The following is a 12342-nucleotide window of genomic DNA, read 5'->3' as shown; positions in this document are numbered from 1 at the left end:
TTCCTTGTCAGCAAAGTGGAGCTAATGGTATCCCCTTCATTAGCCTGCTGTACAGGTACAGGAGAAACAGGATGGGAAAGGCTTTATAAACTGGAACGGGGACGCAAGGGAAGCGATTTTTGTTATGAGGCCATGGTGATACTCTATTAGCAGTGGTTCTCGAACTTTATTACAGTACCTAGCAAGCAACTGGGAAGCTTGGTAAAAGTGTAGGTTCCCATCCTGCCCTCAGAGATTCAGTAGGTCTGGGTTAGGGCCTGGAATTTGCTTTTTGAAAACACCCCTATTCTCTGGTGGAAGGGATCTGAAAACTATACTTAGCTGCTGTGGAGGTGACCTCAAATCCTTCCTACTCAATGTTTGGCCCATGGACCAGCAAAATCACGAGTACCAGGGAACGTGTGAAGTGCAAAATCCAGCCCCATCCCAGACCTACTGTATCAGAATCTGCATTTTTAACAACATACTCTGATAATTTCTATGCACATTAATATTTGAGAAACACTAATCTAAAGAGCAAGACTGATTGGTGACTTATCTTTTTTGCCTTGGTCACTGATTCTCTGCCTGCTGTCGGACGCAACTGGGGTACCACCTTTGCCATTGACAACTTTAACCTCATTTAGCTCTTCTCTCGCTCCTTTTTAGGCTGCTCAGTCCAAGCAGATCTTCATAAACATAAACGGCCAATCAAAGTGCTTATTTTCTTCCATGCCAGAAACAGACTAACCAAAGCATACTGACTCAGGATCTAAATCTAGGTAAGCTAGGTATGTGATTGATTCTCTTTTTTGTTGTGGTGAAATAACATAAAAGTTATCATTTTACCCATTTTTAAGTATACAACTCAGTGACATTACTTACATTCACATTGTGGTACAACCATCTCCAGAACTTTTGGTCTGTGGTTTTGAGTGAGTCATTTAACCTTTCCAAGCTTCATTGTGTTATCTTTATAATATGGACAATATTACCTACTCCTGCAGAGTATTTTAAGAATTAAATGACATAATATACAAATGTGCCGAGGACCCAGAGATGATGCTGAATAAATGCTAACTTCCTTCCTTCAATCTGAAGTAGGTTTTTAGACAGCCCTGGATATTTACAACAAATATCATCTACTGAAATCAAATGATAAGAATTTTTAAAGCATATACAAAAATCTACATATTATGGGCACATTACTGCCTTAGAATGGGCAATTTGTAAAATAGAAGTATTCTATATTCTATAGAATCGGGCAATTTGTAATAGCTAAAGTAAACGTCAACAATTGCATTCTGTTGGGAAAACTAAATTTTAGAAAGCAAGAACCTTTTCGTGTCCATTATATAGAAATTCTTGTATTGAGTATATCTAGATTGTTTTATAAACAGTTTAAGTGCAATCATTATGTTAATACCAATAACTTTCACAAATGGTGCTTTCAACCTTAGGGCTGATCCACTTGGATGAGGCATTTGAATTCCATTTATATACACATTATCTTTTAAGGAGAATACTAAATTGAAAACTTATGTTACGTAAGGTAAATTGAAAAGATTAGTATAACTTTAGAATTAGACTATTTAGAACATGGGAAGGGAATTTAGAAATCCTCTCCTCCAACATCCTTATTTTACAAACAAAGAAATTACGTGAATATCCAGAGAGACCTAGTAACTTGGCCTCAAATACATGGTAAGTTTCTGGCAAAGCTGGGACCAGAGCTCTGGTTTCAGGAATGTATCCTGGTGTCACGTGACCTTGAAGGCTAGGTAACACTTCAGCAGCAAGGTGATGGCAAGGGGTTGCAGAGAGGCTGAGAGTCCTCCAGCTAGAAGGATCAACCGAAGTAATTTCAGAGCCTGGCTCTGAAACCAGGAGACTGATGAGTGTGTTCAGGGAGTATCACAGAATGAGGAGGCTCGAAGGAGAGATTAAGCTGAAGTTTTGTGAAAAGCATCTTGGACTCTCTTGTAAAAGAACATTAGAAGAGAGGTTTAGGGATTTGGCTGGGGGCAGTGATTTTATACTTCATATGACTCTTCCATATTTGTATTCTCATGTAGTCATTATAGCAGTCTTGGGAAGTAGATATTACAGAGACGATGGTCAAATATTCAGGAGGTCACATTCTTTGCAAAGCAAAGATCTGGACTCAGGCTCTGAGTTAGAAAAGCCTGTGTATTCTGATTCGTAAAAATATTAATTTTTAATCTTGAGCCAGGCACTTGGGTTCAAATCTCTCTGGCACCATTTAGAAGCCATACAACCTTGAGAAAAATAATAGCTAAACCTTACAGTGTTTATATGCCAGGCTGTGTTCTAGTACATGGAACTAAATACATACTACTCGTTTAATCCCACATCCCTATGACATATATTCTATTACCACTATTTTAAAGCTCCCCATCGCAATGAGAGAAAGAGGAGAGAGAGAGAGAGAGAGAGAGAGAGAGAGAGAGAAAGAGAGAGAGAGAGAGAGAAAGAAGGAAGGGGTGTCTCAGTAGAAGATAAGGATATATTAACACCTTCCCCACAGATTCCCTGTTCCTTGATTTATAATGTAGTTACAATTCCTTGGTATCCCATCAGTTCTCTTCCCACTTGTGATACTGTGGTAGATTCGCTTACTGTGCAAAAATATTCACCTCCTCACCTAACCTTCTTAGGAGTCTACGTCCCTCTCCTTAGCTTTGGGCTCAGCCATGAGACTTATTGGCCAAAGAGAGATTAGCAGATACAACACTGAAACCTGAAATCTGCTTCCCCAGTTGGGCTTACCCGTTGGGCTTACTCAGAATGAGAAGAGCTTCGCCTGGACAGCTCCTCGCGTTTTAGCCTGGGGCTAAGAGTGACCTCCCCCAGCTACCCCCCAGATTTCCCACTGGCTTAGTGACTACAGTGACCACCCTCTAGTCCTGTAGAAAATATAATACCAGCCCATCTAAAGACACTCTTTGGGACTCAAGGGTAAGAATCTAGATTCATATGCATTTCACCAACGGAGCACCAGCCTCTGAGTTTCCTTCTTTACTCTAGAAGCTAAACCAAGTGATGGGACAGAAAAGGAACTAGAATCGTACCTCCTGCTGCTACTTAAAGTATTTCCACTATAACAAGTATCCTTTTGATTAAAACTAACCAATCTCTTAAATAACAGGATTTGGAATTTTTTCCCTAACAAACCCATTCCAATCGGTGGCAACAGTGAGAGAAACGTCACACATCAGCTGGGCATCTGGACAACGTAGGAATGGAAATTTCCCATCTAATGATGATAAACTGCACTGTTAGATTAATCCTCAGCTTGTAAATGCAACAATTATATTGGATAATACAAGTTCAATAGATGTGTTCTTTAAAAATCTTATGTAAATCACCCTTCTATAAATTGAATCTCATTCTAAATGCACCAAAGGGCTATTTAAGGAAATGCCATGTAGAAAATTTTTCACAAAGAAAATAATCACACTCTTGTATCTGTTATGGAAGTTTTCTATACTGGGTGTTCCTAAACCATGGTGTAGCTTAGTACTTCCCCTACAGGCAGCATCTCTACAGGAGGGCAGTCATATCACAATGACAACAATAATGTTAAAATGCTTTACATCACTCTTTATTTCAAAAGTGCTTTGCTAACAAAGACTAATCTTCACAACGTTCAAGGGAGGTAGATAAGTATTACATCACTTTCACAGATGAAGAAACTGAGGCAGAGATCAGTAAATTGTGTTGAAGGGCACACTGTATTGCACAATTAGGAAAAGAACGCGTTGTAGTCATAGATCATTGGTGACCCTTCCCATGACTTCTGAGTCCCTCCAACACAGAAGTAGCAGATGCAGCACGGAACCAACTTAGCAATAGTTTGGCCAGGCTAAGGCTACCCTTCACCTTGTTGGTAGCAGCTGTTGACTACGCTGCCCTTTGGCAAGTATTTCCCTCACACCCATTCTCACAGGACTACACTTCTAAAACGGGAGAGTGGAGTCATTGTAGGTACAGAGGGGAAGGGCTTGGAGAAACAGGACCAGGAAGGAGGCAGACAGAAGGAAACACACAAATGATATAAAAGCGAAGGTGAGGAAGAACAGGGGGACCAGCTGGGAAGCAAGCAGCCCGACAGAAAGGAAAGCCACAGCAGACAAGAAGTGTCATTCCATTTGAAAAGCTCAGACATCCAGAAATGCTATTAAAAGGGTAATTCTTAGCAATGACATTACAGAGCCACTTTTCATGGCTTTGCCAAATGTAATTATCAGGTCCTTCTGACATTCCCTGGGGGTAGAACCATTCCTTTCCCCTGGTCCAGACCAAGTGCGGATGTGATTGACCTGGCCCTCTGGAGGCTGCTGACAACTCAAATGCACTCTCCCACCATGCCACCTGTCTTCCCCCATTGTCTGTCTTCTTAAAAAAAAGAAAGAAAAAACAAAGACAATGCATTTTAAGAGTCAGCCTGAAAAATTCCTAGAACATTTCCTAAATGTTTGATGCCTAACAGGGTAGGACTCCATGTTTGATTTTTGTAACGGGGCTGCAATAGACATACATGGAGATTAACAGCCCCTCTCAGCCAATGCTCCTTTATACAACATGGGACATTAAAAAAAGAAACTGAAATTTGTAGATGCCAACTGTCTAGAAAAGAATTGGAGCTCAAGGTAAAGAAATCATCTTTTTTGATCTTTCTAGTGCAAAGTCATTATCAGAGACGGAGAGCGACACACCACCAGCTGCAATGGAAGTACTGATGGCAGAGGCAGTACCAATGAGTGAGGTGACAAGGACCTCAGGAGGAGGGGCTAAAGTGTCAGGTGAACGGGTGGAAGAGGCAGCACAGGCAGCTGAAGAGGCAGACGTCAGAGCAAAGAGGTGACAGCCAAAGAGATGAGAGGAGGTGCTGGTGTTTGAGACTGAATGGGAAGCAATGGCACTAGTTTGTGTCTAGGCCTCTTCTAAGACAGGTCAGAGCCAGAAATCCATCCTTTCTTCCTTTATTTCAAGTAGCAGTATCATTCTTTCAGGTACCCAGCTTTCAAACGTTACCCCTCCTCTCCAACAAAAGCAATCAACTGCCAAGCCTGATTGATCCCACTTCTGCAATGCCTTTCACATCGGTCACTTTTACTACAGCCTCCTCTAGGGTCCTCCTATCATCTCACCCCAACCAGGGCCAAATCTGCCTACCTTGTCTCCCAGACTTCAGTCTTCCCTCAGTTCCATCATCTAATCTTCCTCCTAGAGCACAATTTTGATCACATTACTGCCTAATATGGAACCGCCCTATGTTCTCACTACCTCCCAATTACGTCTCATCATCTTGAATCTTCAGTGGCTCCTTAAGTCTAGTGAAGTTCCTCTCCTTTCCAAATCTCCACCTGCCAAAATGCCAACTCTAAAGACAGCTCAAACGCCACCTCCTCTGGGAGGCGTTCCTTCAAGTTTCGTAGCTCTTGGCTATAAGCTACAAATGCACTGCTACACGCTCTGATCAAGTACATGACAACCGTGTACAAGCCTCACCTCCTCTACTGGGCTGTCCATGATTTAGCGGGGTGGGGGATGGTGAACTGTGTCTTAATATCTATCTGTCCATTATCTAGTGCCAAGAAATAGTTATTGCATTTCCATCTCAGGTAAGGAACTTTCTCTCTTCAAAGAGAAATGGATTGGGATGTACCTGATCATGAATGCAGACACTACAAATACCCTGTAGACATGCTCTGACTCTCAGGATAAAACACATCCACAATATAGTTTGACGGATGGGGGAGGGGAGCAGGCAGTTGGGACTATTTGTTTTCGAGTCAAGAGACCTGGGGCTGAGGTTCTGCTTTACCATTCATTAGCTATGGGCCTGGTGGTTCTTCTCTGAGCATCAATTCTGCACTTCTTCATGATCTCACAGGATTAAGGATCAAATGAAACACATGTGTGAACTTTACACCTTTTCAGGGGTAAAAAGCTGCCCAAAACTATAGCAGACCAGGCCCCAACCCAAGTCAATTGAATCAGAATCCTCCAGCAGCAGGACCCAGTGGGATTAATTATTTATAAAATCTTGTTTCTAATGCACAGCCAACGTTGAAAACTACTGTTAAAAACTCCTAAATGCCACTAACAGTAGAACCAGGTGCTTTAGGCTGCTGGCTTAATTATCCTTGATTTGTTAGTTAGGAAATAGTCTGATGCTTTTATAGTTCCATTATGTGTGTGAGCTATTTTTGTGTTGTTCTAAGTTGTTGTTTGTGTGCTTAAGTGGTGAATTCTTCGAGAATAATATCCAGCACACTGCTATACACAAAAATGTACCTAACTCCCCAATTTCTTTTTTAGAATAAAAACAGCACAGGGTCCTCTAAAACATTGCTACACAGTAGTGTGGTGACCAGACAAGCAAAACTGGCACAACCTGGGAGCTTATGAAAAACGCAAGAGCTCAGGCCTTGCTCCAGAAGCTGCATGTTAACAAGCTTTCCCGATGGATCAGTAGGTGAAGCAAAGGCAAACTTTTCTCAGTTCCCACCTGTGTTCCCGAGAGGGCGTGGAGAGTCAAGTTCTGTCTCCCATTAACCATTGAAGCTTGGGACTTTATTCAGATGCTTCTTCACTAAAAGGTCCATGAGGTAAAAACTAAGTTAAGGACACAAATCCTTACCAAAGGATCCTTCCTTTCAAAGAAGACCAGTCTTCACAGGGTTTCTTTAAATAGCCAGTTCCTCCAAGGTACTTAAAAATAGGATCAATGTATAAAATAAATGGATATCCATTTAAGTTTTGTGCAGTGCATAAATGACAAGTACACGGGTACCTTACTGAACTGAAAGTCCCTGAACACCCAAATTCCAGACTTGTGAAGGAGGGACGCTTAGGCAATGCAGTATACAGTTGCTCCCTGTTGACCCTCGGACAATTATGATGTCAGCAGTACGTACCCCAGACTATGCAGACCTATAGTCAAGGAGTTGTAGCAGATTCTGGACATTGCCTAGGCCAACTCCCTTGTTTTATGGAGAGGAATGACCACGGGAGTTACCGCAGGCCAGAGCACTTGAGGCAGAACCAAGTTCAAAATGTAGACCCTGACTCCTAGTTCTCCATGCCCTGTGTGTGTAGCCTCTGCCACGCATACTGCTCCTTCCCCGCCACGTGGCCTTGACATTTCATTCTCAGAAGTTGCTGACCTGCCTTGTAAGTGTCACTTTGCTTCTGCCAGCTACTGCTGTGCCCAACTCCCTAGGCGGCAGGAGAAGCTATATCCCAGCTTAACCAAAACATCCATTTATCAAACTATGTTTCCAAATATGTTGGTAATGGATTCTTAAAAAGCCCAATGCTAACTGCATACTGTAAACTCCGTAGACTTACGATTAGCTAGCACCAGGAACATGGTGAGGGAAGGACCTTTCCATAAGTGGGTAAAGATTAGCAACGAGGGCAACCATTAACTCAGCAGTACAAAGAAGGGAGCAAATTACGGAGGGCAGGCAAAACTGGAGCACAGAGGGGAAGGCAGCACCCTTAAAAAACATACACAGTGTGACTATAAAATTGCAAGTCTTTTCTTTTAATAAAACAAACATGACAGAACGTAGAAATCTAAAAGAACATTTCTCCCTCACCACAGCTACATCTTTAGTTCTAATAGAGCTACCTTTGTTGCTGACATTATTTGAACTCCTCTTTGGGGAAAAACCTTAAAAGGCAGTTTACGAGCCACATTAGAAAATAGCTTTCCGAATGTTGGGCTGCTTATAATCAGAAAATCCACACTCAAAGGCTGCCCCCAAGAAAATGAACAAGGTGCTGCAGCTCTCGTGGAGGTTTCCTAAAGACCTCTAGCAAGTGGTCTGAGCGACAGCTTCATTCCCGGAGACACATGTGGCCTCCCAACAGTCACTTTCAACAGGAGGGCATTCATTTGGATAGAAAAGTTCTGCTGTCTATTTTAAAAAAAAAGGAAAAAAATCACCCACACTCCTTTATAGTCACACTTGCATTAAAAAAAAAAATACAACAACAACACTCACACATGGTTCTTGTATGAATTCTAATTAAGAGACATTACATTCAGAATTATAGCACTCATAGTGATAATTTTCAGAAGACTGTGACAACTTCTTTGCCACGTGAGGGGTACATAGGGTGCAGCTGTTTACCTGAATGTATTCTTAAATAAGTGACTACTACCAGTCTAATTTTCCTAGTTGTAGCTCTGTTACAGGTTACTGACCACAAGTTCATGTTCCAGACTTCCTTTGCCAACACAGATTAATTACAAGGGAGCCACCCTCACAGTCTTAGGGCGAATTGGGAAAGGGCCGGTTAAATGAGGAAACAGGCCATTCCTTGGTAAAAGTTTGTAGTTTTCTTTCCCAATACATCTTCTTTTTATTGAGAACTTCCATTTTTATCCTGTGTTCCTCCTCTGCCATCTCACACTCTCGCTCTATCTGCTGGATTTTGGCCACATGCACCTCATTCATTTGTATCAGCTGCAGTTGTAAGATGGACATTTGTTGATGGTGTTCTTCCTCATGCATCTTTTTTAAAGCACCTTCCTGAGAGGTTTTGCTCCTGTAGTTTTTATTGGCTGTTATTCTGACAGCTGAACACGAGGGTTCAGGTTGAGAGGTCCCCTCACATACTGGAAAATGTATGAACTCTTTCTCATCATCGCACAGTTCTCTATTTGAAACAGCAAATGATTCTGAAAAACAGTAGCAGAAAACATACGTTCAAAGATTTTACAGGCAGAGAGGAAATCATCCTATTTCAATGACAGGGTCCCCCATTACAGGATGTATCTGAAATAGCACCTGCGTTAGCCTGCAGGTGTACAGGTATACTTGCCACACCTGACTTTTTAGAAACCCATAAATCCAAAGCAATTGTCCCTTAAGAAGTAATGATAAAGTGTTTTCATCACGTCATTTCTAGAACTGCGAACTATAGGAACAGTGGTCAAAGACTGCACTTATCAAGAACTGGAGACCTTGTGATGTGAATGTAAATTCTAAACTGAAGCATGCAGAACTCCAAACAAGCAGAACACCACAGTACAAGGCCAATACTGGGTCTTTAGATTAAGTTTTCCCTTTCTCCTTCAGCCATGAACACTTAAGTTCCACGTGCATAAGGGCGCCATTGCTGTTTCCTGGTCACAGGTCTTAACACTTCCCCTGGACGTAAATAAATAAATGTTTACTTATGAACATAAATATTCTTCCTTGAAATATGAGTCCACACTGCCTGGCTTAACTTCCTCAGTCTGCCATTTCTCTGCAATCTTCTGCATCTGTGGTTACTGCTAACACTGCCATCTAGGGGTCAGTATTCAGATTCCAAAGACACTTTTCAGTGTCCCTCTTAGGTGACCTCTTCCTAGCACTTGACAATCCTTGAATTTTTTTCCTCTCTATTAGCTCCCAAACCATTGCTCTCTCCTAAATTTCCTACAGCTTCCTTTCTGACTACTCCTTCTCAAGTCTCCTTTCAGGACTCAGACTCTTGGTCCACCCACCCCTTAGCTTTTAATTTTCCCCTCAGGTTCTTATTTTTGGCTGTTTTTAATCCACCCTAAGTAACCGTCATAATCTGGATCCAACCCTCCTTTATCTTTCTTGCCTTACTCTCCAAAATCCCCTGTGCACCCTTCAATCCTACCAAAAACTAGTCACATTCTTAAAGGCCATGTTTTTCCCTATAATTCTTACTCATTGTTCCTTCAGCCTTACATTGCACTCACTATTTGCCACCCTAGTGTCACTCAAACACACTCTTATTCCAGTCTCCCTTGTACAACCTCCCCACCAATTCCTAATTTTTCAGGATCGATGCCGCTTGCTCTGTGAAACCTCGGCTCTCTCCTTTCTCTATACGTACACTTCTGTTGCAGAACTTAACACAAACTAGTATTCTTTTGGGACCATGCCTTATTCATTTCTTTTATCCTTGGGACCAATTACTTTGCTTTGTACACAGTGGATGCCTGGTAAACATTTACTGGACGAAGCCTTGCACAAAAGGGGAAGAGGGCCCATGGATACAAAAGGATACCACTTTCGATGGTGCCATGTTCGCACTGCTATTTTTATAGGGCTGTGACATTGGTATCAATTAGGGAGGTTCAGTAAGGAAACCACTAACTCCACTAACCCACGGAGTCTTCTCGCTGTGACTCCAAGGCTTTTTTGTGAAGCTTTACACTTCCAATAATGAGAATCGTCTCCTTGGAGAAAAATATCAACTTATACACAAGAGCTGATTACATCGTTACATCCACTCCATTATTCCAGAAGATGGGATGCTGGGAACGTTAATGGCTAGTGGGAGAAACCTAACTCATGATACTCTGTTAATAAGAGGAAAATGGCTACTGTTTAGATTATTTCACTCCAAGGGGTTAGGTAAAAACCATAACTAGTCCTTAATTAAGGTTCAAGAAAAGGTAAAAATCTCACTTTTGAAACAGAAGTTCAAAAAGAGTACTTCTGTGGCACCCAGAGATAATGAAAATGTCTCCCTAGGAATCTTTTCCAACTCCAATGGCTCTGGCCTCAATTATATGTCCCCCCTTCATGCTGCCACTGCCTCCTGGGCCTACCTCTGGCAGAGCACTTGTTAAAACAGGCAATTTAACTACCTCCCCTTCAGGTCTCTGAATACTTTGAAGACAGAGACTACCTCTTATTCATTGTCATGGAGAACCCAGCACAGGGCCTGGTACACTGCTGGGCATGTAAAAAATGTGTGAGGGATGAATTGGTTGCAGTGAGTCACATCCCTCCCAACACAGCACAACTGTGTAGAAAGAACAACGCTCTGTGTGGATAGCTGAGGCATAGAACAAAGGAACGGGAAGGGCTAAGAACAGGGTCCCTGAGAGGTGCGCATTCACTGCAGAGAGGATTACCTCATCCGTTTCCTCTCTAGTCTTAGATCTTAAAGTGCCTTCTCTGAAGACTGGACACAGATCTTTTTTGGTATCATTTGCCTCTTTCCTCTTTGATATCATTCCAGGTGATACTCCTGAGTTCATGCTCTCACAGCGCTGCTCATCTCTCAATTTCTAAATGCTCGTTTTTATTTCAACGATTCTAGGCTTTAGGGACCTGATGATGATGATGAGGAGGAGGAGGAGGAGGAGGAGGAGGAGGTGAAGGACGAGGACAACGACGACAGCAGCTACTGTTTTCTAGGTACTAGGCTAGTGCTTCCCAAGGATTCTCATTTAATCCTTACAACAACCCTCTGAAGGAGGTATTATTGAATACCAAACACAATATCCAAAGTCATTTGGCCAGTTGAAAGAACCAGGATACCATCCAAGGTCTTCATCATTCCAAAACTCCAAACTCTACTACTACAACACCCAGCCTCTCACTACTTCATTTCCTCAGCTGATCACTTATGTATCTTAAAATGCAGCCTCTGAGTTGTGTCCACTCCACGACCATCTATTATTAAGAATATGGGTGTATATTCCAAATTTTGATCTCCAAATTTCTCTCTGGAGCTATAAACATGAAGACAGAATGTTCATGTCTGGGAGCAGAGAAATTACTGTACTTTCGCACTATTATTGTTAGTTTTAATGGGTGCTATCATATAAATTTTAAAGAAAAATGTCCAGGGCTCTTAAGAAGACTGGCAGAAGCTGGGACTTACAACTAGAGAAGCCCAATATAGTAATTAATTAACCTTCACTTAAATATTTGCTCCAATGAATGGAAGCTAGTGTTCAGATGGGTAGGATCTTCTCTTAATTGGAAAAAGACTATCCTGGGAATGGCAACCTGCTGCAAACCTACACCACATAATCTCTCTCCCAGGTAAAACAAAGCCGCCCAAAGTAGAAAATACTCAATCTTGTGCAAAATGGATATGAAGGCCTAAGGACTTTCCTGGGATGGAAAAACAGTCAAGGGGCTGTTCTTTAATTTGGGTAATTTGAGTAAATTTACTATCAGCAGGAAAAACCTACTATGGCAATAAAAGAATGGGAAGGAAACTGAGTCCAGGCCAAACCCCAGCTCTCTTCAACAAAGGAAATAGAGCTAGCTGGAGAATGGGTAAGTAAGATATGGTAGATGCATACTACGGAATATTATGCATCAACTAAAACAAATTAGATTTACACACTGCAATGGGACTAGATCTTAAAACATTGTCAGTGCAAACAAAAAGGCACATAAAAGAATGGTATATGACACAATTTTTAATCCATGTAAATTAAAATATATGCACACAAAACAGCAACACATGCTTTCAAGAACATGTGAAAGAATACACAATCACATTAGAATGATTAAGGTGTAGAAGAGAACAAAAGTGGTGAATGGGGATAAA

The 12342-nt window shown here is 41.7% G+C and overlaps 1 protein-coding gene across 5 annotated transcripts in view; it reads right to left on the bottom strand.

Annotated features, from left to right (window-relative positions):
* Nucleotides 1–3584: 3584 nt before the first annotated feature.
* Nucleotides 3585–12342, bottom strand: part of MSANTD3 (Myb/SANT DNA binding domain containing 3) — a 28206-nt gene continuing 19448 nt past the window's right edge. For 3 of the 5 annotated variants that reach the window (XM_081067142.1, XM_081067143.1, XM_081067144.1), the window contains one exon: nt 3592–8701. In XM_081067142.1, coding sequence (XP_080923268.1) covers nt 8292–8701 — 410 coding nt within the window. In that variant the 3' untranslated portion in view covers nt 3592–8291. Of the gene's footprint in view, nt 8702–12342 lie in introns of all 5 variants that reach the window. The other 2 variants (XM_081067141.1, XM_081067140.1) reach the window with 2 other exon arrangements.

The sequence above is a fragment of the Rhinolophus hipposideros genome (assembly GCF_964194185.1).
Source record: "Rhinolophus hipposideros genome assembly, chromosome: 11".
Taxonomy (NCBI): Eukaryota; Metazoa; Chordata; class Mammalia; order Chiroptera; family Rhinolophidae; genus Rhinolophus; species Rhinolophus hipposideros.
Note: the sequence above shows the minus strand (reverse complement) of the source record. Positions and strands in the feature narration are given on the sequence as shown.